Source organism: Agelaius phoeniceus, chromosome 24, assembly GCF_051311805.1.
Source record: "Agelaius phoeniceus isolate bAgePho1 chromosome 24, bAgePho1.hap1, whole genome shotgun sequence".
Classification (NCBI taxonomy): domain Eukaryota; kingdom Metazoa; phylum Chordata; class Aves; order Passeriformes; family Icteridae; genus Agelaius; species Agelaius phoeniceus.
Genome location: NC_135288.1, coordinates 5,712,189 through 5,738,952, shown reverse-complemented (window position 1 = coordinate 5,738,952; position 26,764 = coordinate 5,712,189). Strand labels below are relative to the sequence as shown.

The 26,764-nt window shown below is 46.7% G+C and overlaps 1 protein-coding gene across 2 annotated transcripts; it reads right to left on the bottom strand.

Annotated features, from left to right (window-relative positions):
- Positions 1-273: 273 nt before the first annotated feature.
- TTC34 (tetratricopeptide repeat domain 34) lies at positions 274-16,409 on the bottom strand. 2 transcript variants are annotated; one of them, XM_054647989.2, is made up of 8 exons: positions 16,214-16,409; positions 13,491-15,073; positions 13,152-13,377; positions 11,359-11,551; positions 9,769-9,935; positions 9,059-9,326; positions 7,903-8,117; positions 274-2,362 (listed from the first exon to the last, which is right to left on the bottom strand). In XM_054647989.2, the coding sequence occupies exons 2-8, from the start codon at positions 15,017-15,019 to the stop codon at positions 1,844-1,846; spliced, it is 3,117 nt and encodes a 1,038-aa protein (XP_054503964.2). In that variant the 5' UTR covers positions 15,020-15,073; positions 16,214-16,409; the 3' UTR covers positions 274-1,843. The 2 variants fall into 2 exon arrangements, with proteins under 2 accessions (XP_054503964.2, XP_077046424.1); XM_077190309.1 differs by having other exon boundaries at positions 274-704.
- Positions 16,410-26,764: the final 10,355 nt, after the last annotated feature.

The following is a 26,764-nucleotide window of genomic DNA, read 5'->3' as shown; positions in this document are numbered from 1 at the left end:
GAGAGTGTCTCCCTGCCAGCCCAGGTGCCCTCAGCACCCTCGAGGCACACACACAGAGTGTCTCCCCCCAGCCCAGGTGCCCTCAGCACCCTCGGGGCACACACAGAGAGTGTCTCCCCGCTCTCGGCCATGTTGAGGCTGCCCCCCGGTGTCTGCCGACTCGGGACCGGCCGAGGGTTACTGAGGGGCTCGCACAAACCCACTCAGCCGCTGATTGTGGTGGTGTTTGAAGGTCCCCAGGACAAGGGAAGAGATGAGAATCTTGACTCCACCTTTCAGAAGGCTGAAATATTATTTTATGATCTCTATTATATTAAAAGAAAATGAGATATTAGAACTATACTAAAAGAGCAAGGAGACATCAGAAAGCTGGAAAGGAATGAATAATAAAAACCTGGGACTGCTCACAGCCCCGACACCGCTGGACCATGATTGGTCATCAAGTAGAAACAATGCACAGGAGACTAATCCAAGATGCCCCTGTTGCTAAACCATCTCCAGCCCACACTCCACAGCCAGCAGATTGTTATTGGTTCCATTTCTGTTCTGAGGCTTCTCAGGAGAAAAATCCCAGCAAAATGATTTCCATCAAGCACGTCAGTGCCAGGTGATGGCACAGGCAACATTGGCTGGCGAGGTCACTGTGTCATCCCTGCCAGCCCAGGTGTCACAGCAAGGAGGAGAGAGTTCACCCTGTGCTCAGCCTGCAATACAGAGCAATACACATTAACACAAGATGATAACCTTTTTCTGTTTTCATTACATGTTGATTTATTGTTACAGGAAACCCAAACCAACAAAAGCACACAAAAAACAACACTCATCTACCCTTAACACCCCCTTCAGATGACACACAAACTCACCATCCCTCTCATCACAACTGCTAAATTACACCCCAGCAGCCATTGGTCCTCGGGAACGTAGTTCCTGGTAGCCTCCAAAAGATCCTCCTGCCTGACAAAAACCCCAGTCCCTGGATGGTCTGCACCCAAACTTTGGTGATTAACGTTGCCTCGCAGACTGACCAGGACCGAGGGAAAAAAAAAAAACCCGGCTGGGGATTTTTTATTCTAAATTTAAAAATGAGTTAAAAAACCTGAAAAGCAAAAGTCACACACACAAGTTTAAATCCAGTCAGGTCCCTCACTCTGGGTTAGCCCAAGGAGGTTTTTGGTGTGGCAGCAGGAGAAGGGTGTAACACACCCTTTCAAATTATATTTTATTCCTATATTTTATTCCTAGTGACACTGATGAGGCTTTTTCCCCATAATGTGCATCAAGATGCTGTGGGAGAGCTTCTTTCCAAGCATTAAATTATATCCTTAAACAACTGTCGGCTCCATTTGCAAGCTGAAAAAAAAAATCTGGATCATGTTTTCCTTCCAGTAGTAACCAATAACCAACAGACAGGGCCTTCACAAACACCTTACAGGAGTTACTTCTGACTGATCCTTTTGACTGGCCCATAAAAATAAGGCCAATTGATTGAACAGTGTTAAAGCTCATCAATACATGATTATTATTCATGAGCTGCAATTGATTTGAATGTTTTCCTTCAGTAGGACTGGAACCTGTGTGTTAGAATTTGTTGTTTAGCCAGAAAAAAGGCTTTTTTTCACAATGGGGAGTTTACATAATCCACAATAATTTTAAGGAATCCTGAATGCTGCAATTTTCTTTTTTTCCTCATTGCTGTCTTGGTCAGTTTTGTTTTGCTGCTCCATGTTCAGTGTTTGTTGCATATTTATCATCAGCTTCTTATCTTTCTTATCTTCCTCATCTTTCCTTCATTCTTGCAGCCTCCCAGAAAGCAATCAGACTGGAAAATCCCCAAACAGAGAAATCAATGTATGCTACAGCTTGATGCCTCTCTTTTCAGTCTTGCTTTCAGCTTCTGGAGCTCAGAACTTTTACCAATTTTAAGCCCATAGTCTGTGATTTTCCAGGCCTCTTCATAACGCTGCTTTTCAAAGTTATATTGTGCAATTTTGTGAAAAGTTTGGGTTAAAGATTCCCTGCCAGGGCACTCAGAGATGGTGCCCAGGGCCAGGGGCTCATCCAGCTGCAGGGCTTGCATGTAGTGCTGCACTGCTGCCTCCTCCCGAGCCAGGGCCAGCAGCAGGAAGCCCTGGCAGCAGTGATCCCCAGCCTGTGTTTTTGGGCTGTTACAGCCATGCCCTTGGATCACTTTTTCCATGTCTTTCAGAGCTTTTTCATATTTTTTCAGGTGCACCAGGCAGGCAGCTCTGTGCCTCAGGTACCTGGGGTTGGCCCTGCTGGCCAGCACAGCCAGGCTGTGGTAGCCCAGAGCCTGCTGGTGGTTGTGGCCTTTCATCAGCACCTTCCCTTCCTGGGCTGCTGCCTGTGGGGACAGAGTAATCCATGTTAGTTAATAAACGTGTTGCCCTGATTTTTTAAGATTTTTGAAGCTTTCTGATGTTTACATTCTTGTAACAAACTTTCTCACACACCTTCTGTAAATAACTGGTTGTTTTGCATTCTTTTGTGGAAGAAAAGAAATTTGATAGATTGTTAGTTTGCCAAGTGTCATTGGAGAGGTGGCACTGTCACCCTTCAATCCACTGTCACTTTTTTAGAAAACTGTAAATGTTAGAGTTAAAAAATAAACTTCCCTTTTTTCACCTTGAGAGCAGTGCTATGTGCGCTCGTGTTATTTCATGTCCTATAGTGACATAAAGGGGAAAAAATTAGGGGAAAAAAAATCTAGTCTGGACTGGTCATACACACAGACACTAATTAGTTGTTTTATCAAATATTGGAATTACATCTAGCTGGAGAAATAATAATTTTTGCATACAGATAAGAGTTCAGCTGCTCCCTGCATGTGGCCTTTGGGAAGCATTTGTGTCATCAGCCTCATTGCAGGTGACCTGGAAGGGCAGGAAAATCCTTGGAGTGCATTCCAGGGAAACTGGAGTCCAACTTGTCACTAAAATCTTGATTTTGGCTTCCAGACTGAAATAATTCAGGTGCCACCTGGAAAGGGCCATGAGTGGATCCCTGGATTGTGTCCCTGTGTCCCTTTTTTCCGTCTATTCAATCTTATGATATGACCAAGGCAAATCTTATGATATGACCAGGATATAAAACTCTTGGCCCACTGGGAACTTGCTGCTATCTCAGGAGCTTCTAAAGTCCTTTTTTTCTGCACAGAGTTTCTTCTGAATTTGTTTAGATTTCTTAGGAATTATGAACAAAAAGGTGCCTGGACCAACATCCCCAGGTGCTGTCCCACAAATGCAAGAGCTAAAAATGAAATTTTTGTCTCTACTGGAGCTTACCTAAGATTAATTAAAAAAAAAAAAAGGCCAACTGGTGGCTTTGCTAATTGTTAATCTTGAGTGCAATTTGAACTCTCTGCCCTCATCTGAAGGCAAAAACAACAACAAGAAAATAAAGAAGGCTGAAAGAGCCACATAATTTTTAGGTTCATGGAGGTCAATGAAGAAAAGTCCATTAGAAGTATTTGCCTCAAATGGATTTCTCATTATTCCCTTTTATTGGTAATAAATAAAGCTTTTAATGCGCTGCAGCAGAGTGAATATTCAGGTTATAAAGGCTGCCATCAGCAGCTGAGGGCTTGCAAAAGGCTGGGCCAAACAAGCTGAGGCTCAAGCAAAGGATAAATATTTGCATCCTCCTCATTTCAGGGGTAACTCCTGCTTGTGGATGCAGAAATCCAGTTAGCCCAGCCACTGGTTTAGTAGCCACACCTGACAGCCAGGTCAGGTCCTCCAGTTTCTTTGTGTGCCCCTTTTATTTTGGCTGACTGGGGTTAGGATTGATTTCTGTTGGCCAGGACTGAGAACAGGTTCTGCAGGAAAGGAATCAATACTGCAGGGCAAGTCCCAGCACCTCATCTGAGAGCAGTGGCATGAAATAATTTAGTTTATTCTCGTGGTTTAGGAGGAATTCTGCCCCAGTTATTTCATTATAATGCACATTATATATATATTTTGCTATATATATATGTGTGTATATATATATCAACAGATATATATAGCAATATATATCTCTATATAATATATATTGCTAAATAAATATTATATACATATAAAAATATATAAAATATATGTCTATTGCTATTTTTCTTGACATAATATTTATTAAGGAGTCTCTCAGCTTCCATGCAGAGAAATAGCAATAGGACTTCTCCCCAAATAGTGTCAACCCCTGGCTTTAACAATTCTGGCCATAAATTTTCAGGCAGCTTGTCCAAACACATCTCAGATGTCTGTGTACATTTAAAGAGCAGCACATTTGCTTTGTCCTTTGAAATGTTTTTAAAACAACTCCTCGACCCAAGTGTCCCCTCAGTGGCAGGAATTTAACAAGGGATCAAGGTGGAATTGCAGCTGCCTGAGGAGCATCTTGGCAAGAGAAGGTGTTTTTTGTTCCCCCCTAGAAATTCCAGAGTTCTGGATCACATTGTTCCAAGGAACTCAGTGCAGTTCCTCAAGATAGCTTGTGTTTGTGTAGTTAAATTGTCATTTTCAGCCTCTAAGGTGAATTTGTTGTCTCAGAGGCAGAAGAAAACACAATGGTTGTTGTTGTTGTTGTGCTGAATGCTGAATCTGATGCTGGAGGTTTCAGTGCTCTAACCCGGGGCATTTGGGGTTATTGCACCACAATATTGCATTTATTCACTGAGCAATATTGCAATGTGGCATTTCTTCCCATTTCCCTGAGAGTCCCCACATCAAGCCACGAGATTCTGCCTTTCCTGCCACACTTGGAGGAAAAATCCCATCTGAAAAGAAAGGATTCCCTTTCACCCTTGCAGATGGAGCAAGGCTGGACAGTTGGATTCTGGATTCTCTTTTGGCTCTGCCTGATTTAAGGGACCTGAGCTGGGATGTTTTTGGGGTGTAACAGGGAAGGATTAATCAGCAGCTTGCACGTTATCTCCTAACAGAGATAAAGATGAAAACCAGGCCCAGGGAGAGAAGGCAAGGGAAGCCAGAAGGATGGCACGGCTGAGTTCAGCTGCTCCCTGCATGTGGCCTTTGGGAAGCATTTTTGTCATCAGCCTCATTGCAGGTGACCTGGAAGGGCAGGAAAATCCTTGGAGTGCATTCCAGGGAAACTGGAGTCCAACTTGTCATTAAAAGTTTGATTTTGGCTTCCAGACTGAAATAATTCAGGTGCCACCTGGAAAGGGCCATGAGTGGATCCCTGGATTAGGTTTCTGTGTCCCTTTTTTCCATCTATTCACCTCACTGGGTGTAAAAGACTGAACATACACATATTTTTGTAGCATTTTTTGGTTCCTGCCCCTAGGGACCAATCTTATGATATGACCAAGGCTTAATTCCTTAGAAAGAAAAAGAGTGAGGAGTTTACTGGGCATGGAATTTATGGCCAAGGGTCATTCCCTGAGCAGCAAATCCCAGCAGATGGAATGATAAACTCTGAGCTTCGGGAGAGGGTTGGGTGTTTCCAGGAGAGTTTGGAGCAAGTCTTTCCTTCTCCACCTGCACATGCCATGAAGGCCATGTGGAATGGCAACTTCACCTAATTCTGGCACAGACCATGCAGTTTTGGAGACTTTTTTTGTAGGTATCTGGATCTCCACAGCAGCTGCAGCCCCAAGGATCTGTGTGAGGGGTTGAGAATCAGTCGTGCATTTACCCCTGACTTAGGAAAGCCAAGGGTTGAAGCTGCACGAGCAGCAAAGCAAACTCCCTTCCTCTGACCTTTTGCAGCTTAATAAATCTTTCAGATTCCTATTCCCATGGGGCTCTCCCAGTTGTTTACAAACTTCTCAGCATGGGACCCCTTTCACTATAAATAATGGGAGAATTTTATGGCTTTGTTTTCTATGAAATGGGAAAGAGTACATCAAGGAGCTCTCTCCTTCCTCCACCCTTTCCTATTCAGCTTATGGAGAACTATTTTTAGCTCTTCAGACCTGGCTCCAGGATAATGATGACACGTTTTAAAAATGCCTGTAATTCCAAATTCTCAAAAAACAATGTGGCAGAAATGCTTTTGTGCTGGAGTGCTGAGACTGGGTGTGAACTCTGAACTCTTCTTTTCCTACCTGGGAAATTCAGGAACAGAGCAAGCTCCCTCTCCCAGGGTAGGAACCTCAGCAAAGCCAGGCCATCATTGGGAATTTTAGCATTAATTCTGTATGAAAGCTTTTAAAACTTTGCTTTTATTGAGATCTTCCTTTCACAAACCAGAATAAGCTGACAGGCAAAAGGAAGTGCTGCTGGGAAATCCTTTGAGACACTGGGCAGGTGGATGAAACAATTCCTTCCACACCCCAGAGAGCACACACTCATCCCCTGGTCACAAAATAAATCTAAAGACTCCCAGGTGCTTGAGTTCAAACATTGAAAAGCATGAGATGAAAGGGAGCAATGTTTTCTTTTTAAACTCCCAACCCTGGTATTGGGCTCCAGTTTTGGAATCAGCCTGGTCACACCTCTTGTCTCAATCTCTCATGATAAATGAGCCACAGTGAGGGGTTTTATTTCAAACACAGCTGCCAAAAAGAGACAGAAGTAAGTTTCTCTCCCATTTTAAAGGCTTCACTCACGTGTGGCACCAGTGGGTTCTCACTTGTCAGTGCAGTATAAGCGATACAAATGTTAGTTTGATTTTTTTCTTTTCATTTTTCTTTTCTTCCTGACAAGTTTTTTTCTTCCTCCTGTGTTGCCTCAGAAGGGAAGCAGCATGGATGGACTGGGCTGTGAGACCCCCACAGAAGGAGTGATGTGGCAGCAGGGGAAATTCAGCTCTAAAATGTGTCTTCATTTACAGACACCTCCTTAGGGCCTCCCTAGTCACAGTCCCAATTGTTCCTTTATCAGCTTTCTAAAGTGGAAGATTGCAAATTGCCTCTGAAATCTTCCAACTCTTCCCCCTAAGACTGAACTTTTTACATTATTTAGAAGAGAGGGGCTCTTTTCTCTGTAATGGGTCATGTCTGGGGACTGGTAAATTAATACTTGTTTACTTATATCCTCCTGCTGTTCTGTTCAAATACATTCCAAGGACTCCCCTTGCTGCATTAAGGATATCAGCATGTTATTTGTTTTATAACCTGGGAGAGAGCATAACAATATAGCTTCTCACCAGGGTGCACACCAGCAACAAATTGAATAAAAGGAAGCAAACTGATTCTCAGAATCCAGAGCTTCTGGGTAATCAGAACTGCAGATGCTTGGCTGAGTGTTAAAACTCTTCACTATCAATCTGACCTTCTCTTGTCTTATTATTGGAGATACTTTCTGGGTGTACTTTGGGGGAGAAACAAGAAAAAATGCTGAATAATAAATACTTGGGAGGGGGGGATCAGAACTTTGTGGCATTGTTGTGTCAGTTTTAGCTAAGAAAACCAGCCTCAAAGCCTTTATTTTGTAAAAAATGAGATCATATTAGAAATCCTAAATGTTGCACAAAAGAAGGGTGGAAGTATTTAATGTCACTGAATTGAAATACTCAGCTCTTTTCATCATGAAAATGAACAAAACACGAATCCCCCTTCACCAGGAGCCATCCATGAGCCCCGTGTATCCCCCAGAGTACAACAATTAGCAATGATCTGTTAAATCTCTACCTGCTGCCCTCACACCCCCTGAATTTCAGTGTGGGCATCACCAGCTCTTGTGCTAGGGAGACCAAAAAGGAATCCCAAGTGCTCAGATGTGGCAGTTGATGGATTACTAGAGACTGATCAGGGTCACTGCAGTGGAAGAAGTTTGGCTCCAACTCCCTGGCTGAAAAGCCAATTTGTGCCCTATCCATCTGCTGAAACTCTCCCCACGCACTTCTCAAGGCAGGGAGAAATTCCTGCAGAATCCCAGTTTTGCTTCTCAATTATTTCCCCACTGAATCCACAGATGTGGGATCCAAATAAAAGGGCTGTACCTGAGCAAGGTGCTGCTGTTTCTTGGTGTCTACAAAGTTCAGGAGAAAGGCCAAGTCCTTCTCATCTCTCCTGGCCAGGACGCTGAGAGGGGCAGCTGCTCCTGCCACGTTCCTGCCCTGCAGCTGCAGCACAGCCAAGCGAGCCCTGGCTGTGTCCTCAGCAGGACAGTGGCCAAAGGCTTCCTGCAGGTGCTTGAGGGCCTCTTGGTGCCTTCCTGTTGGGGAACACCAGCACAAACTCCATAATCCATCCCATGGGGAGAAAGGTACCGAGAAACCACAGCGAGGCAGGGGTCAGGCAGCCAGTCCACGTCTGAAGGCGTTAATTATGTCACACCCTGTCAGAATTCAGGGCATCTCTCTGGCTGTCCTGGATTGCCAGGACCTCTGCCAGGGGGCACAGAGCCCAAGATGCCTGTGGTTTTGATTATGACCCATGGAGCAAGTTGCCAACCTTATATGAGGATCTGCAAGCCACAAAAGTCTAAGCAGAATAATAATCAGTTTGTCACGGGGTGAAAAATAGATTTTTTGGGGTTTTTGGAATGGGGGTTCAGGGGGCAAGATGGAGGAATCTGGGTGTGTCCAGCCTTTCTCCTTCTTCTTCTTGGCCTCCGTGTTCTGCTATGATGTTGGCACTTTTGGGTTGGTTTAGAGTAGAAGCTCACTGTCTAACATAGGTGATGGGTATTGGGAAGGAATTGTAAATATTGTACATGTAGTTTTCAGTATAAAAGATAACACTGCCCTGAGGGCTGCCAGCGTACCTCTGTCTGACCTGCTGAGTGGAGCTTGGCAGGTCAGGAGAAAGAATTTTATAGATAAGAAGCAATAAACAACTTTGAGACCAAGAACTGAAGAGCTCTGGCTCCTTCTTTGACTGCCAGGCTGGGAAAAGAGACTTTCTAACACATCTTGGGGTCACTTTGACCAGTTAAAGTCCCAAGAATACCCTGTCCCAGAATGTTTTCAAACTTCTCTTCAGAAGTACCATCCAGCACCATCCACCATTACCCAGCACCATCCAGCATTATTCAGCACCGTCCAGCACCATCTAGAACCATCCAGCAACACCCTTGACATTTAATATTTACATCTATCCATTTTCTGCTCCCTCACGAGGCCTGACCAGCTGTGCTGAAGGACTGGAACTCACCATTTGCCATCAGAACGTCAGTATAGAAGATGTGATGTTGTGCAGCCCTGCAGATCTTGGTCAGTGCTTTTGCCATCGTGAGTAGGTCCCCAAGGGTTTCTTCTGCTGGGACATCTTTGGTGGCCATGAGCTCGCTGAGAGTGGCCCTGCCATGCTGGAGGAGCCACCCAGTGACCAACCCTTGGGCCTCAGGCTTCAAGGACAGGATTGCTGGGATCACTGCTCCTGCCTCCAGCTTCAGTGCTGAGATCAGATCTTGCACTGCCTCCTGTGGAAAAACAGCACCAAGGAAAGAAGTGGAAGCAATAATTAAGTATTGATCATTTGTTCTTTCAGCTGCTTTCTGTTCTCTGCTGAGCCACAGAGAAACTCTGCTCTTCCCTGTCCTTGTGCTGCAGCTTTTCCATTTGCACAGCTGATAGGAGGTCATAAAGGCAGGTTTGAATCAGTGTTTGCAAAGTGCTTTAAACTCCTTGGGTTATCACAGAAAATCATGACCAAGGTTTACCCCTCCTTTCCCTAGGCTTGGAAAGAAAATCAGCAAAGCCAGATGAGCTGTTCATACACCCAGCCAAAGCCAGAGCCTTTCACTGCCCAAATTCTGTGAGAAACTCCTGATTCCAGCGATTCCACAACGAATTCTGTGATGCTTTACACTCATTTTGTTCAGTACCCTCAGAAAAACCAGCAAAGCCCCACATGGACAGTACCTTCTGCTGCCTCAGAGCGAGGTGAACAAACCCTCGGCCACTCAGAGCTTGCACATTCCTGGGATCCTCCTTCAGGACAGCATTAAAATCAAAAATTGCAGTTTTCATCTGCCCAAGGCGCCCATAGCATCGTGCCCTGGTGAGAAGGCAATCCTCAGCATAACCACCTGGAGGACAGGGATGCAGCCATGGTTACTGCAAGGATACCCACAGGAAGCTCCAAAAAAGCTCCACTTGGCCTGAGGATACCTCAGGATGAAGTACAATGAGAGTTTGCTTAAGTGGAAGTTTCCTTTATTGTTGTTGCAAGTGGAATTCCTGCTACGTGTTGAAAGGAAAGAAGAATCTGTGTCAGGCAGGAGTGGGAGCAGCAGGAATGAGAGGAGAAAGCCCTAAGAGGGAGATCTGGGACTGCGTGAGAGTGGAGGCACGAAGCCATTTGGCTGTTTTAATAAAGTGGGGTCAGAATCACAGAATAGTTTGGGTTGGAAGGGACCTTAAAGAGTCCCCAGCCCCCTCCCACGGGCAGGGAAGGTACACATTGTTTTGGATAAATGAGTTATCCAGATGGGACTGACTAATTCCCTGCCAGAATTAATATGCACTGGGATTTGTGATACTGAGCTGCTTTTTCTTTTTTTCTTTTTTTTCTTCTGCTTTCACACAAGTGCTGCCCAAATAAACACATAGAGTTGTCAGAGAAAATCCTGGTCCCTCCATTCCCTGCCTGCAGAGCATTTCTCTGCCTGCCATCCACATATCCCTTCCTTCCAAGGCAATTTTGATAAGGATCTTAATATGCTCAGGGTTGCAATCAATAACTGTGGCATCCAATATTGGATGATAAATCATCAGTGCCACTGGAAATATGTTTTCATAGGGAGGTCAGCAAATGCAGCTGCCTGCAGGGATCAGCCAGCAGACAGGCTCCAAGCAATTCCTCTGCAGTAATGAGGCTTTTTCTCCCTCCTGATTTGCTCCAAAACTTCTGTACCAAAGGTTATTATCACTCTGGAGCTCTACCAGTTGGCTCCTCTAAAGACAATATCTATTTCTTAACAAGCATCTGTTCTAGCAGGTGGGGAGCTGATAAGCTGGAATGCACGGGCTGTGAAATGGAACCATCTCCAAGCAATTAACAGGGTTTTTATTCCATTTCCACCAGCCAGCCTCTCTTCTTTTCAGTGCTGCTGTCATAACATTTGCTCAGAGTGAAAGGCAGATTTCCATACAAACATGGTTTTACTTGGAACACGCCAGAAGAATTTCCATGTCAGCCTGGTCTCTCTCTTGAGGGAAAGCTGGGATGGTGAAATGTGTGAGGGGCTGCATTCACTCCTTTGCACTGGGTGAAGAAGAGGGGATGATGTCCCTGTAGAATTGAGCTGAACCCAATAAAATTCCTTGAAATTTGAAATTTAAAATTTTTGAAATTTAAAATTTTTGAAATTTAAAATTTAAAATTCCTGGCCCAGGTGAACCTGCTGTGTCAGCCCTCACCGGGGAGGTGACAGAGGACATCTGGACATCCTGTCCCACCCACATGATTTCCCTTAGGAGCAAATCCCCACGGGCATCCTGGTGCCCTACCTGCAGCAAGGATGGCAAAGGACAGGTGGGCAATGGCCTCTTTGATGGCAGCAGCCTCCTGTTTGCCCTTCAGGATGGCCAGGGCTCGCCAGCGGCAGTGCCTCTGCAGCAGCTTTCTGTCCTCGTCCTGGAAAATGTCCAGCACTGGCAGGAGGCAGGAGGAATCTCCAATTCTGATCAGTCTCCTCAGCAGCTTAAGGATGAGAGAGGAAAAGGCAGCAGAGAAAGAGTTGAATGGGATGTGAGGTTGTGTGTGAGAGATTTGTGTCCTTCCCCAGCTTCCCCACCTCTCCCTGGAGCTTCAGCCAGCCCAGGATCACAAATCTCCCTGATTTATCCCCTCAGCTGGCCCTGCTGTGAATGCAGGTTGGAGAAAACCGGAATTCTTATCTTTCCTCACCACCACTGCAGCTGTGGAAATAATCCTGGGCAAATACCTGGTGCTGCCTGCTTTGTTTTGGGCAGCATCCACATTGGCCCAGTGGAGTGTTTTTATAAATACAGGACGACTGCCCAAAAAAGAGAATGTTCCTGTGGAACACAAGGATTCCAGTGACCCTTTTGACTGCAAAATCAAAACCATTGGATTAATGGAAAATTAGGGAAGTGCTGTAAGTTATTTTTAGTATTGTTATTGGTAATCTGGGAAAAGCACTCACAAAGTACTGTCCTTCTGGAAAAGAATCCTGTCTGACCTTTGGTATCTTTGCCTCAACAAGCACTTTTTAAACATAATTTCCAATGAAAATGAATCAAAAGATGGTTTTTACAGTGCTCAGCAGGGACTGGATATTCAAATCTGAGCCAGAGAAGTCTGGACAAGAACAAAGTTATCCTGATGTACCAGACACATCCCTTGAACTCATAACTTTCTCTATTTTATTGATAGATAAAAGTGATTGGCATCTGACAGGCAGGTGGGCTAAAAGTATTTTGAAGAGAAATTTCAGATGTTCCATGCAGAAATTGCAGCAGAAGCTGCAGATGGAAATCCAACTTCCAAAGAGAGCACTGTAATAAAGCCACATCCTTCATTAACAGCCATCCTAAAAGCAGCAAATTACAGCAAACTTTTATTTTTCATAGGCAGTAGTGAAGTGCTGACAATAAAACCTTTCTCCTTATGGGTTAGCAGAATTTATATGGCATTTTAAAAAGAATACAATAGTTCCCTCTGATGGCAGACCCTGGGAATTCAGCTTTGTAATCCTGGGTAGGAGAACTAACTTTGCTGGAATGGCTTTTAGGGTTTCCAGCACAATTTATCAGCATTGGAGAAAGAAAACTGCAGACTGATATGGGAGTTTCTGAATTTGTGTCTTTCTTCTCCAAGACTTTGTTAGGATAATTGGGGAGGTGCCTTCTTTTCTCTAAGGGAACATTCCCAATCCCATAATGTTGTCCCTAGGGACTGCCTGGTTAAAGTGCTGAGAAATGCCATTAAAAATCACGTCAGGAACGAGCTGGATTTAACTGGGAGTCCTTGTGTGGCCTTTTTGGACACAAATTCCTGTGATTCTATGATTTGATGGCAACATCAGCCCTCTATTTACACCTTTAAGTTCTGCTAGAGGTTCTGTATGTGGGCTCCAAGATTCACTGTGTCACAGCTCTCTCCCTGCTGCCATTCAGGGAGCTCCTAACAGCAAAGTTTAGTTATAAAGGGGAAATGCACCCAAACCACTGAACACAGGGATTAATCTGTAATTTCACTGCTGTCTGGGGCAAATTTGGCAAATCAGCTGTTGAGGAGGGAACGACCCTGAGGATGAGGCTTTCCAAGTGCTCCTTACCTGGTTGCCATCGTACACAGAGCCTCTCTTGAGCTGCAGCAGGGCCAGCCTGGCCAGCACAGGAGCCCTCTGGGGGTTTCTGGAGAGGGCCAGTGACAGCATCTCGTGGGCTTCTTCCCCACGGCCCATCTGGTACAGGGCATCAGCACACAGGATCCGGGATGCCTCGTCAGAGCTGTCCAGCTCCACCAAGAGAGAAGCCAGCTGGAAAACCCCAGGGGCATCTCTGGAGTGGGGAAAAAAAAAAAAAAGCCAACAAAACAAAACACCTTCAAGGTTAGGGATGTGCACAGCCCTGTTTGCTTTTTCTGAAAGGAAAATGAGCTGCCTCCTGGGTACCTCTTCTTCTGGAGCATCATCTGTCCTTCCTCCTGGAGGACCTTCAGCAGCAATCCCCTCTGGTTCCATGGCACATAGGACTTGATGGTGAAGATGGTTTCATCCAGCTTTAACTGGCAAGCTGTGATATAATCCAGGGCTGTCAAGTAATTGCTGCCACCAGAAATACGGATCAGCCCACGCCCACACAGGGCTTTGATGCAGCTGCTGGGATGTGGGGACTCGTGCTCGATGACCCTCTGGAAGTCCTGCAGGGCTCCGTGGTGGTCCTGGGCATGGAGGGAGCAGAAGCCTCGCAGTGCCAGCAGGGTGTTGTGGTACGTGCTCTGCTCTGCTGCCAGCAGCTGCTCACACATGTCCAGGGCAGCCCCGGGGTGTCCCTGCAGGAGGTGACAGTCTGCCAGCCGGACCCTGAGCTCCCGGCTGGACCCTGGGCAGATGTGCAGGAGCAGCTGGATTGTCTGGATGACAGGAGGGAGCAGCTCAGTGCCACAGGTGCCCCTGAGCTCAGCCCGAGCACGCACAGCCTCCCTGTAGGATGCAAACCTCCCCTCCAGGGCAGCTCTGGCCTGCTCCTCGATCTTCTCAGCATCACAGGGTGAGAAAAGCTCTTCAAAGCCTTTCATTGCCCGGGCAGGGTCTGCTGCAAAAGCTGCTGCTAAATCCTGCATCATTTCCTGCGTGCATCCTCCCAGGAAGAAATACCCAGCAGCTCGTTCCAGGAGCAGAGCCAGAACGTCCTCACCTCCGAGATTATCAGCTGAGAATCCCTCAAGGGCCTTGGTGCAAACAGCCACACACTCCTGAAACTCTCCTGTTTTTCGGAGGTGGGCTGCCCGTGCCCTGCACACCCAGGCGTGCCCCGGTGCCACTGCAGCCAGGAATCTGTAGCACTCACCCAGCCACTGCTCCGAGGAGCTGCAGCCTGGGCTTTTCTCCTGGCATGTGGAAAGATGATCAGAGAAAGCTTGGATGACCTGGGGCAGGTGCTCCCTTTGCCTGCTGCACACGTAGGCTGCTGCCTCAGTTTGGTGCAGCACAAAGGCTTGGACATAATCCAGGATTCCCTTCCCAGCCTGTGTCCCTGAGAGCACCCGTGCCAGCGCCCTCAGCAGCAGCAGCTCCATGGAACCCCTTGGGTTACCCTCCAGCAGGAGATTGCATTTCCTCACCACCTCCTCCGAGCACCCTCGCCTCAGCAGGGCCTCCAGCTCGTACACTGAGGCCACCACGTTGTTGGGGATGAGGGTGGAGAGGAAAATCGCAGCTATTCCCACGCTGAGGGACACCACGGCCAAGTTCCTGCTCTGGATTTTGGGGATCTGAGCCTTGCCTTGGCACCAGGCCTCCAAGGTGGCCACCACTCTCTCCCAGAGCCCGTGGGCCATGGAGTTCACTCTCTGCACTGCTGTGGGGGCGCAGCAGCTGAAGGCAGCCAGGTAAAAAGCCGTGGCTGCTGGAAATTCCTGCAGGGAGAGGCGCTCGTCCCCTTCCCCACAGAGCAGGGCGGCGAGCTCCTCAGGGGACATGGCCGGGCCTTGGGCCTTCACCGAGCGGCGTCACGGGCAGGACATGGCCGGGGCCTGGAAAACAGAAATGAGGGCCTGTGGAACAGGGTTTGGGCAGAAAATCAGAAATGCGGGGATGTGGAGCAGGGTTTGAGCAGAAAATCAGAAACCAGGGGCTGTGGGGTAGAAAATCAGCAGTGAGGGGCTCTGGAGCAGGGTTTGAGGCAAAAATCAGCCGTGAGGGGCTGTGGAGTCAGAGAATCAGCAGTGAAGGGCTGTGAAGCAGGGTTTGAGCAGAAAATCAGAAATGAGGGGCTGTGGAACAGGGTTTAAGCAGAAAATCAGAAACCAGGGGCTGTGGGGCAGGGTTGGAGCAGGAAATCAGAAATGAGGGGCTGTGGAACAGGGCCGGAGCAGGAAATCAGCAGTGAGGGGGTGAGGAGCAGGGTTTGGGCAGAAAATCAGCATTGAGGGGCTGTGGAGCAGAATTTTGGCTGAAAAATCATCAGTGAGGGGCTGTGGAGCAGGGTTTGAGCAGAAAATCAGTAATGGTGGGCTGTGGTGCAGAATTTTAGCAGAAAATCATCAGAGAGGGGCTGTGGAGCTGGGTTTTAGCAGAAAATCAACCATGAGGGGCTGTGGAGTAGAATTGTAGCAGAAAATCAGCAGTGAAGGGCTATGGAGCAGAGGTTTGATAGAAAATCAGTAATGGTGAGCTGTGGAGCAGAGTTTCAACAGAAAATAATCAATGAGGGGCTGTGAAGCAGAGTTTTAGCAGAAAAACAGCAATGAGGTGCTGTGGAGCTGAGTTTTGACAGAAAATCATCAGTGAGGGGCTGTGGAGCACAGGTTTGAGAGCAAATCAGCAATGGGGGACCATGGAGCAGAATTTTAGCAGAAAATCAGCCATGAGGGGCTCTGGAACACAAGTTTTCCCATTTGCAGGGAGCAGTTTTTCAAATGCCAGATGCCAGAAAACCCAGGCACTGTGAAAAGCCAGGGTTTGGTCACTGCCAGGTTTCTGAGGGAGTAAAGCCATGATGAGAAACATCACAGAGGTTCACAGAGAAAGCACCCACCCCCTTGGTCAGTGTTCCCTGCCCATGGACGAGGCTGGGACAACCATTTGATAAATTTTTAATCATCAATGTCACCGCTGGTGGGGACACGGAGGACACAGAGCCACCACACCTCGATGCTTCACCCACCCCTTACCTTTTCTCTTGGCCTGGAGGAAGGAGGATAAAATCGGTTTTTTTCCACCCAGCAGACAGGACGAGGCTCCTGCCCCTCATCCCGCACACCTGAGCCAGACACTGCCGATACCTGAGAGGGGACGAGACGGGGCTGGGACGGGGGGGATGGAGGAAAGGAAGGAGAAAAGGAGGGAGGGAGAACAGGGCAGGAGCGGGCGCTGTGTTGCCTGGAGACCGCAAACACTGCCCGGTCCCGGTGTCCCGCGGGGCGGGGACGGGCACGGGAACCGTGCCTGAGCTTCTCCCTCCTTATCCCGAGGGACCGGCAGGGATGCTCAGGGCATGGCCAGGGCATGATCCTCCTCATCTGACAGAAATGATCCCACTCACCTCGGGGAAAAAATCTCCACTGCTTTGGGGAAAGGATCCCACTCACCTCAGGGAAAGGATCTTCCTCACTTTTGGGATAGGATCCTCCTCATCTCAGGGAAAGGATTCCACTCACTTTAGGGAAAGGATCCTCTTCACCCTGGGGAAAGGATCCCCCTCATTTTGGGGAAAGGATCCCTATCACATCAGGGAAAGGATTCTCCTCACCTTGGGGAAAGCATCCCCATCACTTTTGGGAAAGGATCCTCCTCACTTTTGGGATAGGATCCCCATCACTTTGGGGAAAAGATCCCCATCACCTTGGGGAAAAGATCCCCCTCACCTTGGAGAAATGTTCCCCATCATCTTCAGGAAACTAACCCAGGTCATGACCCTCAGCAGGACAAGATACAGGAAATTATTTACACAAAACAGCAAACTCTGTGAGGCAACCTAAACTTTTAACATTATTTTTTATTAATAAGCCTTGAATTTTAATCATAAACATTATTTTTAATAGTAAACCTCATTTTTAAATAGCTACTCCTACTTTTTAAATAATAACCCTTATGTTTTAAATAATAACCCTTATTTTTAAATCATAGCCCTTATTTTTTAACAATTAGAGTGTTTTTAGCAATAAATCAACTCTGGTTTTGGGAGTGTTCAGCCTGATGATGTCCCTTTAAGCCAGGGCCACTCTGAAGTCCAACTCTTTCTTTCTCCACATTCTTTGACATTTGAAAGAGTAAAAAAAACCCTCTTTATGATGAATAGAGATTTTTTGACATTTTATTAAGAGTTTGCCCATTACGTTGATTTGATTACTTTCACTTTAATTACCCTAATTAGCCATCAAGATATAATTTAGCATTGCTGTCACATCGGGCCACAGGTGATATTGCCAGGAAAAGACTCAAGGGCACGACAGAAGCAGTTCTGAAATAGAAATCACATTAAGGGGAGCTGGCTTGATCAAATGCCTCTGCCCCTCCTTGGAGGCTCAGGCAGAGCTTGTGGGAATAAAATTGGGACTGGAGCCTCCAACAGAGCCTGGTCCAGGCTGCAAAAATCATTACCCATCATCTGACTTTGCTGCATGACTGAGTGGGCTGGAAGTTGCTTCCAGCCACGTTTTGCCCCGTAGATACAGAGCATGTGAGGATGGCATTGTCCTCCATCCATCATTTCCAGCTGGAAAAGGCTGGTTTGGGTAAGGATCCCGTGTGCTCCCTGCTGTACATGGATGGTTTAGGGGATGCTGTGCTTGGCCAAAAAAGGCAGCAGCCTCATGAAATGTTGTTTTGTTGACTTTAGGTGAGGAAAACACAACCAATTTCATGTTGTGTATCAAACTTAAATCAATTTAGGTTCTTAACTCTGGAGCTTGAAGGAATAAGAGGAGCAACATCTAAGGAGCTCAGTGGAAAACGAGAATATTTCTGTATTCTGCCCTGGTGTGATCCCTGAGAGTGTGAGTGTTTAAACCTGTTGTTGTAAGAGGTGGAACCAGAAAAGTCTCTTAAAGACTTAGAGGTTCTTCTCAAGCTCCCAGACAATTTGCTGTGTGTCCTGTGGGGCAGGTAAGACCAGCTCCTTTCCTAAAAGGGTCATAAAAACACAGGGCAGGGGAGGGAAATTGTGGAGATGTTTATCTAAACATTAAATATTAAGTCTGCTACACATGCATTAAATAGTAACTCTACTACAACAGCTCCTCAGGATGTCTCTGATTACTGATGAATTTTTAAAGGGAGGTGGGTGGGGAGGGAGTAAATACAGAACAAGTTTGCAAACTTTGTTTTTCCTGCTTTGCAGAGCAGGAGGTGCACAAACACACGTGCAACAGCCCTGCTCAGAGTCAGGGCTGAGAAATCCTACACTTCTTTCTTTTAAATGCTCTCAATTCCTGCAGGGTAACAAGTCCCTTTTCTTACAGCTGTTAAATGCCACGTGTAGCTCTGGCTGAGGCTGAGAAACCAGCATTTTGGGGTTGAAAATTCAGCTTAAAAGGAGGATGACCTTTCTTTGACAGAAAGGAACATAATGGGGTGGGTTATTAACAAAGTTAAAAAAAATCTTGGATTTATTTTATGACTGTTTTTCATATTTATTTTATGACTCTGAGCTTTACCTGGGCTGGGGAGCAGACACCAAATTCTGCTCTCTTAAGGCTGGTGTGAGTGACACCAAATTCTGCTCTCTTAGGGCTGGTGTGAACATTCAGGCTGGGGAATGAAGATGTTTCTTCTAAATGATCCAGGCTGGGTGCCCTCCCCAGTGAAGCCAGAGGAGCTCTGCTGGTGTGTGGAGCCACAGGATGAAATTTCATCCTGAGGCATCTTTAGTTCCACGTCCCCAGTCTGTTGGGAGAGGGCTGGGAGCTCTGCTGTGAGCCTGAGGCAGGATTTCCTTCTCCTGTGAAGGGAATTTGCAGCCCTGGCACCGTGTCCCCCTGTCCCCACAGCTGCTGCTGCTCCTTTGGGTCCCAGCAGAGTTCTGATGGAGATCTCTAAGGATTCTCGGTGACAGATCTACTTCCCAATGCAGTCTGGTGGGAAATATTAATTTTCAGGATGTTTTCAGTCTTTTAAGGGTGGTTTTTATCACGGAATCATTGAGATTGGAAAAGTTCTCCAGGATCAGAGCCCATCCTGTGCTTGATCCCCACCTCATCACCAGTCCAGAGCACTGAGTGCCACATCCAGCCCTTCCTTGGATACCTCCAGGGATGGGCACTCCAAACCTCTCTGGGCAGCCCCTGCCAAGGCCTGAGCACCCTTTCCATGGGGAAATTCCTGCTGATGTCCAAGCTGAACCTCCTCTGTCCACCTTGGGGCCATTTACCCTCCTCCTGTCCCTTTTTCCCTGACATACCTCCTGTCAGTTGTGGAGAAAGAAGGTCCCCTCTGAGCCTCCTTTCCTCCAGGACTTATATTCTATATTCCAGTCCTTTACTCCAGTCCTATATTCTATAATAAGACTTAAAATCCTGTTATAGAATATGTTAGACAGCTCCTCAGTCAAAGTTTTTTGCTCACCAGGTAATCACAACCTCCTGGGTGCACGAAGGTGTGTGGGCACAGAAGGCCAAGGTGATCTCTCCATGCACTGGATTATTTTCATCTCTGCTCACCCAATAAGAATGACAAGGCAGAGGACTGCAGGGATCCTCCTTAAGGAGCAGGATTAAGATGCACTTGAGTGAGATTACAAGAAAAGCATGGTTGTTCCATTAGAAAAAGGAATAATCCCTTTGTTTATGTTCTGGAGATTAAAGCAGTGACAGCAGAAAGCACCCAGAGGTCACCACACACAGACTTTGCTGTCTCAGTGCCTGGCTGGGCTGTGGCTCTGGGATTCAGCTGTGCAGTTGCAGAATTTGATTTGTTCTCCTTGTGCTGGGAGCTCTGCAGTGGCTCCACGTGAGGCAGAGAATTGGCTCTGCCTATTCCACAGGCACAAAGGTTGTGCTAGACCAGGAGTAAAAATCTGTGGGGTGAATGAAGGAGGTTCCCCTGTGATGTTCATGGTGCTCCCTTAGGATGGTCACGCACCTGCCTCCCCCTCTGATGCTGCATCCTCTGATACAGAGGCTCAAGGGTAGAAATTTCCAGCTGAAATCACAAAATTATGAGGTTGGAAAAGGCTTCCAAGATCATCAAATCCAACCTGTGACCAATCACCACCTTGTCACCCAGACCAGAGCTCTGAGTCCTTGTCCAGTCATTAAAAGTGGTGTTTAAGAGAGCTCTCAAACATGTGGGTGGAAGGTGGCCCAGGCCAGAGAAGTTTTATCCTGGTCATTTTCTAATCTGAGCCAGTCAGTCAGGATCTGGCTGAGTATTACAAAATTCTGCAATCTTGTCCTTTCCTGCTCTGAATTATTCCACTGGAATTTCCCAGCCTGGCTTTGCAAGCCCAGGCTTTTCTAGATGGAAAATGCTGAAATCAGGAGCAGTTGGGCCATGTGTGACTGGGGACCAAGACCCACCTCTGGATATCCAAACACTCCAAAATCCCAGACTTCCCACCCTCATAGTTAGCCTGATTTTCCAGCTGGCTCAGCACCTCTGTGGCCAGTGAGGGACATTGAAACAAGTTTGTTTGAACAAATTCCTCAATGTGCCAAGCGAGGGGCATTCCCAAAGAATAGCTGTGCCCTCTGCTTCTGTTCTTCCCAGTGCAAAGTGACAAACTCACCACATTTTTGGTGTGATGTGTGATTTTCCATGTTTATTTGAGGCTGAGGACAGTGAAGAGTTTGATGGGCTGAGCCTCAGAAGGGACTCCCAGCACTGCTAAAACTTGGAATAACCGTGAGGGATAAAGATGGGAAGCTGTTAATGTTGCCAGCTGAAATTAAACACCGTCAACCATCCCACTTTATCCCTCCTCTGTTAATATTGAAGCTTTCTGCTCTTATTTCCCCTCATTCCTTCTCTGCTTTCCAAACAAACAGGGATAAGGGGATGTTGTTAAGGGACAACTTGTTTGGTTCTGCTGTTTCCAAGTCATCTGGGCCTGCAGTAAGTTTATCAAGCAGCCATGGCAACATCAATCACCCAGAAAAATAGCACAGAGTGAAATGACTTTTCAAAATGTCGTTGGTATAATTATCATCCTGGCCATTACATTAAATGCCACCATTTATAACTGTTATGTTTAAGTATGCAAACAGTAATTAACTTGGTAATGAACTGAGGACCCCTGTGCCTCTCTTCCCTCAGCTAATTTGCATGTTAATTATCATTAGCAACCAGGGAAACAAGTTATAAACAGCTTAATTAGCAGCTTAATCATTTTTACAAGGAAACGTGCTGCACTTTGATACACGAGCAAGAGTTGGATTAATGAAGTCAGACGAGGGAGTTTTCCCTGTGCTGGTCCTGCTGCAGTGCTGGGCTTGTTTTGGGTTTGTTTTGGGTAATTTGGGGTTCCCAGATGCGCCCTTACACACTCCTGTGCACACTTAGGCTCTGGGCACCCTTGCACAAGGCTCTCTCAGCCTTCCTGATTGGTATCTACTTAAGAAATCCTGAACTTCCTAAGAAAAACTAATTTACTTTAGTTTTACCCCAATTTTGTTTCCTTTTTGTCAGAAATTTTCTGTTGATTTAATGGAAAATTTAAATGTAGCTTGATTATTGACATATAATTTGATTATTTGGTTGTATTTTTTTGTTCATTTGTTTGGGGATTTTTTGCAGGTGGTTATACTTTCATCCCACAACTACACTATAAATAATAATTATTTTATTTATATTCCAATATAAATAATAGCTAGCTCACATGCATTTCAAAGAATTTTTTTTTCTTTTTAAGGATTTTTTAAAATTACACTCAAAAGTTAAACAGAGAGCTGGAATTTGGTCTTAAGAACATAATAATTAAAGGAAGATAAGAAGGAGAAATGCAAGCTGTGGTTTGTAGGTAGTGCTGCCCACTCTGTCTGATGGCAGGTGCAGTGACCTGTGTGGATTTGGATTTAGGAGATTTTTCCAAGATCCTGGATGGGTAAAATCTCCAGATGAGGCTCACCCTGTTCTTATCCCTTGGATAAAATGTCATTCTGGGAATTATCCCACGTTTCCCTGCCAAGAGCACTTCTCACTGGGTCAGGAGTCAAGAATCTGATGGAAAGCAGCAGGAATTTTGTCCTAAGATGGGAACACATTATCCAAGGAGGTTCTGAGGTCTCTCACCAGGGATTTTGGGAATGGGTCAGATAAACATCTGCAAGAGAAGGTTTGGGCATTTTTGATGCTGATTCTTGGCAGCAGGGCGGCCCTAGAGCCTGGCAGCAGACACTCCCTGGGATGCGGCCGCAGAGCATCCCTGCTGTTCCACCGGGACATTTGGCATCCCACAAAACCCCTTTCACCGCAGCTTTCACCCCAAACCAGGGCTGAATTCCCCCATTCCACGGGAATCCAGAGCCTCTTTACAGCAAGATGAAGATTCCCGTGGTCATGACGCCTAAAGAAACAGGGGCTTGTGCCCAAATTGTGCTGAGGAGGTGGCGCAGCCTCGATTGTCACCGCCGGTCCCGCAGCGCCACCGCTGCCACGCCGAGCCCTGGCCAGCAGGGGGGGCCAGCGCACCGCCGCAAAGGGCAGCGACGGGCCCGTTTGGGAATAGGCCCTCAATTATTATTTATTTTTATTTTTTATTAACACACAAGCAGGAAAGCTGCCGCTGCCGTGTGGGTTCAGCGCACGGAACTCGCCTCAAAAGGCTGCTTGCAAAATCCTGGCTTTTCAATCCAGAATGAAGGAGTTAATTTTGGGGGCTCGAATGCCTTACGTGTCTTTGCTTCTTCCTTTTTAATTTTTTTTTTCCCTCAGACAGAAAGATTTTGATTTTTGACATTTGAATTTACCTGCTGGTAAATTCATCACTGGTAAATTCATCACTGGTACATCACTGGCCTTTATTAATTCAAGAGAGTTTGTAAGGATGGGGGAAAATCTGAAAGCCCCCAGCTCAGGCAGGCAGAGAGGGGCTACGAAGGGTACAGTGAAAAACTGCAATCCTTGGAGGTTAATGTGTAATTTTAGCAAGGAAAAGACAGTGAACTCTGAAAGGGGAAGGAATTGTTGCATGAGACAAGGGTGGAGTGCTCCAGGCAGCTCCAGAGCCCTGCATGGCTCGGGAAGGGGGTGAAGGGGGTGATTTACAGCAGCTGAGGGGCAGCCCCGTGTGTTTTATCTGCTCTGCCACTGCCCCCATCATTTCCTAGCGAGGGGCACTGCCCCTGGAATGGCAGGCAGCAAAGACAGAGCTTCCTGTGCTATGTTCCATAAATTCTTTATCAGCTCTGTAATCAGAGAGCGTGGCTGGATGTTGATTTTGTTACGGTACCTGGAGCGAATCTCTATATGTTAATTTAAAGCCATAAAACTACAGCTTAGGGTTTCGGCGTCCTAATTGAAACTTCCTCTTCTTGGAGGCATTCATTCTGCTCCAGAGGAATAATAATCATCAGGAAAGAAAGGGAGATGCAGATAAAATGAGAGGGGATTGTTCCCAGGAGAAATGCCAGGGAAACTCCGGCACTCAGTGCTCAGCTCAGGGATCCCCACTGGACTTTCTGTTGGGTTTTACCAGCAGTGCAGTGGAAGCTCCATGAGATTTGTTGTCAGAAATGTGGGGTTGGGTCTTTTTCTCCTGGAGAGTGCCCTTGTTTGCACTGTCACTGCCTGGGGGGCACCAGGGCTGGGCACAGCCAGGCCCAAGTCATGGTTGTGTAATTTCATTTTCCTGTTGATATTTGGCTCTTCTGCTGTGGAAATGCTCACCAAAAGCAGAATATTTGTTCTCAAAGTGTTGAAACCAGTCCAGGCAGTCACTGACAGCTGCAGATAATGTCCTGAAAATCTCCCACCCCTCAGCCAAGAGCGGGATGAGAGCATCACCCCAAGGGAAGGGCACAGAGGGTGGGTGGTTGGTCCAGGGCGGGCACTGGGTTCCCTCCTGTTGTTCTGTTATTTCCTCAAGCTCAAGGTGTAAGTTCTGCTCTTCTGCACCCTCCAGCCTCAGGGTTCTGTGTCCAAAAATCCCATTAAAGCCCAGGCAGGGTGTGGGACCTCGTGCTTGGAAGCAAAGCAGGAAGGATAACGCAGCAGCAGCTGCCAGACTGGGAGCCAAGGGCTGGAGCAGATCAAAGGCAAAACTAAATTATAGATTGATAGATGCCTTTAGTTTATAAGTTATTAAGCACCAGGTAACAGGTTAGATTAATATTGTGCCTGGAGGTTTCTTTTTTGCTTTTCTTTTTTTTTTTTTTTTCCCTTTCTTTCTCCTTTTTTAAAAATTGGAGAAAACAAAATATTTTTCTAATTAAGTAAATCTACAGTGCTTGCTAATGGGGCCCGTCTGTGTGCTTGTCAGGGCACAGGGAGAGCTGGAATAATGATTTTATTTTTTCATTAAATAGAATTATAGGCAGTTACTCAAAGCAACTGTGAGTCTAATTGAAAGAAAACCATTTCTTCTTAATTTACTTTCACGGTTCTGGATGATAAAAGAGTGCGTTCGCTGGAAAATTAAATAAAAAACACAACATGAGGAAGCTTGAAATAATGCTGCTCAGGCACAGGTGGGAAGAGGCAGCACAGCAGTTTTCCTGCTTGCTATTAGTGCAGATACTAGAGCTTCCTCTTACACCCAAAAAGTGCATTTTTGCTTCCTAAGCTTTCCTTTCAACTTCCCATTTCCAGGACTTCCCTTTGTTTTCCAGTTTCCCATCCACCACGCTGACCATGTAAGCTCAGCCCTTTTTGCAGGGTTAGATTTCCCCTCTGCCCCCATCCATGGCAGCAGTTTTTGCCTGTATCTCTGAGATTCCTGGCCAGTTCAGGCACTGGGATCACTGGGATCACTGGGATCACTGGGATCACTGGGATCTCTGAGACCACTGGGACCACTGGGATAACTGGGATCTCTGGGATCACTTGGATCTCTGGGATCACTGGGATCACTGGGATAACTGGGATCTCTGGGATCACTGGGATCACTGGGATCACTGGGATCACTGGGATCACTGGGATCTCTGGGGCCACTTGGATCTCTGGGATCACTGGGATCTCTGGGATCAGCAGGCACAGCTGGGATGTCAGCAGAGGATGTGGGAACAGCCCAGGACAGGGCAGGGCAGTGCTGCCCAAGCCCTGAAATCCCCATGTGTGAGTCTGGGAGAAGCCAGGTAGGGAATTCAGCTTGGAGAGGGAATTAGAGCCACTCCAGGAGTCATTCCAGGGGCAGAGCGGGAGGTGGGTGCATGTAAGGATGAGTTCCAGGGTGTGAAGGACATCTAAGAGGGGTCCTGGGGCTGGGAACTGCAACAAGGCTCTGCAAACACTGCCCAGGTGAAGGCACAGCCCAGGATCTCCTTCTTTCTCCTTCTCCTTCTCCTCCTCCTCCTTTCCTCAGCTCCAGGCATCAGCTCTGGGCTCCAAGGGGCGCCTGGGATTCCTCAGAATCTCATGGCTTGCTCAGATTTCTGCTCTCTCAGTGGCCAGCAAAGGTTTTTCTGTGCCTTTCTCAGCTTTGAGTGGCCCCAGAAACCTCCAGGCTCGTGGGGAGTCGCCCAGCACGGGCACGGGAGGGGTTAAATAAATGGGAACTGATTAATTCCATGGCAAGGGTCCCTCTCTGGCCCTGGTGCCACATCTGGCAGGGTCACAGCAGCAGGAGGAGAGGGTCTGTTTCCACTAACCAGTTCTGCTACTTCTTACACTAAGTACTTCCTAAAGAAGGCCTGGGATAAGGTTTCACCGGGGCTGCCGTTAGATTTACGGGGATCCCATTTGCTCCAGCTCTTGGATTCACTCAGGCCGGGACAAGATTAAAACCAACCCTTCAATTTCCTTTTTTTTTTTTTTTTTCTTTAGGAAATGAACTGTGGCTTTTCTGCTAATGAAAGTGCAGAGACACTGAACTCATTCAGGCTCTCTGCTGGCTCTGGGTGTGTTTGATGTGTCTTCAAGGTGCACCTGAAGGAAACAAGAAGTTAAGGCAACTCTTGGCAATTAGCACTGACCATTATTTTCTGCCTTTTATCAGTGCCTGTGCATATAAGGAAGCCAGAGCAGTGCTTGGAGTTGTCACTTTGGGAAATGTTCAGTCTTTTCTGTTTGAAAATAGGACAAAGAAAAAGTGAAACTCTCCATGAAACAAAGCTCAGTGTCCAGATGCCTCCTGTATCTTCCTGTGAGGCTGAAAAATCTGTTTCATTCCAGCTCCATCTTCATGCTGGTCATACAAAACTCAAGAAGTAATTTCAGAGGAAAACTGGAATCTGCTCTTCTTCCTCTCCTGAAATATTTCTAAGGAATGGGTGTTTGTAATTGAGAAGAGCTTTTCCTTACAAAATCTTCTGCTGGTGTTTGTAATTGAGCTTTTCCTTACAAACTCTTCTGCTGCTGATGCCATGAGGCTTTCCAAGGGAAAGGCCTTCCCTGTGGTACCTGTGATCATCTGTGTCTTGGATCAGGATGATTCACAGCAACGGGACATGATATTTATATTTTTCCCACCAGCAGATTTAGCTGGGAATTTTCTGACAAAAAGGGTTTTCATTGCTAAGTGCTGCTTCAGCCAAAATTATTTTTCTTCCATTTCATTCCCAGAAAACACAGCCTCCATTGTTTCCCTCTGCTGCTGGAGGATCTGGGCCTCTGGGATCAATGGTTCCAGG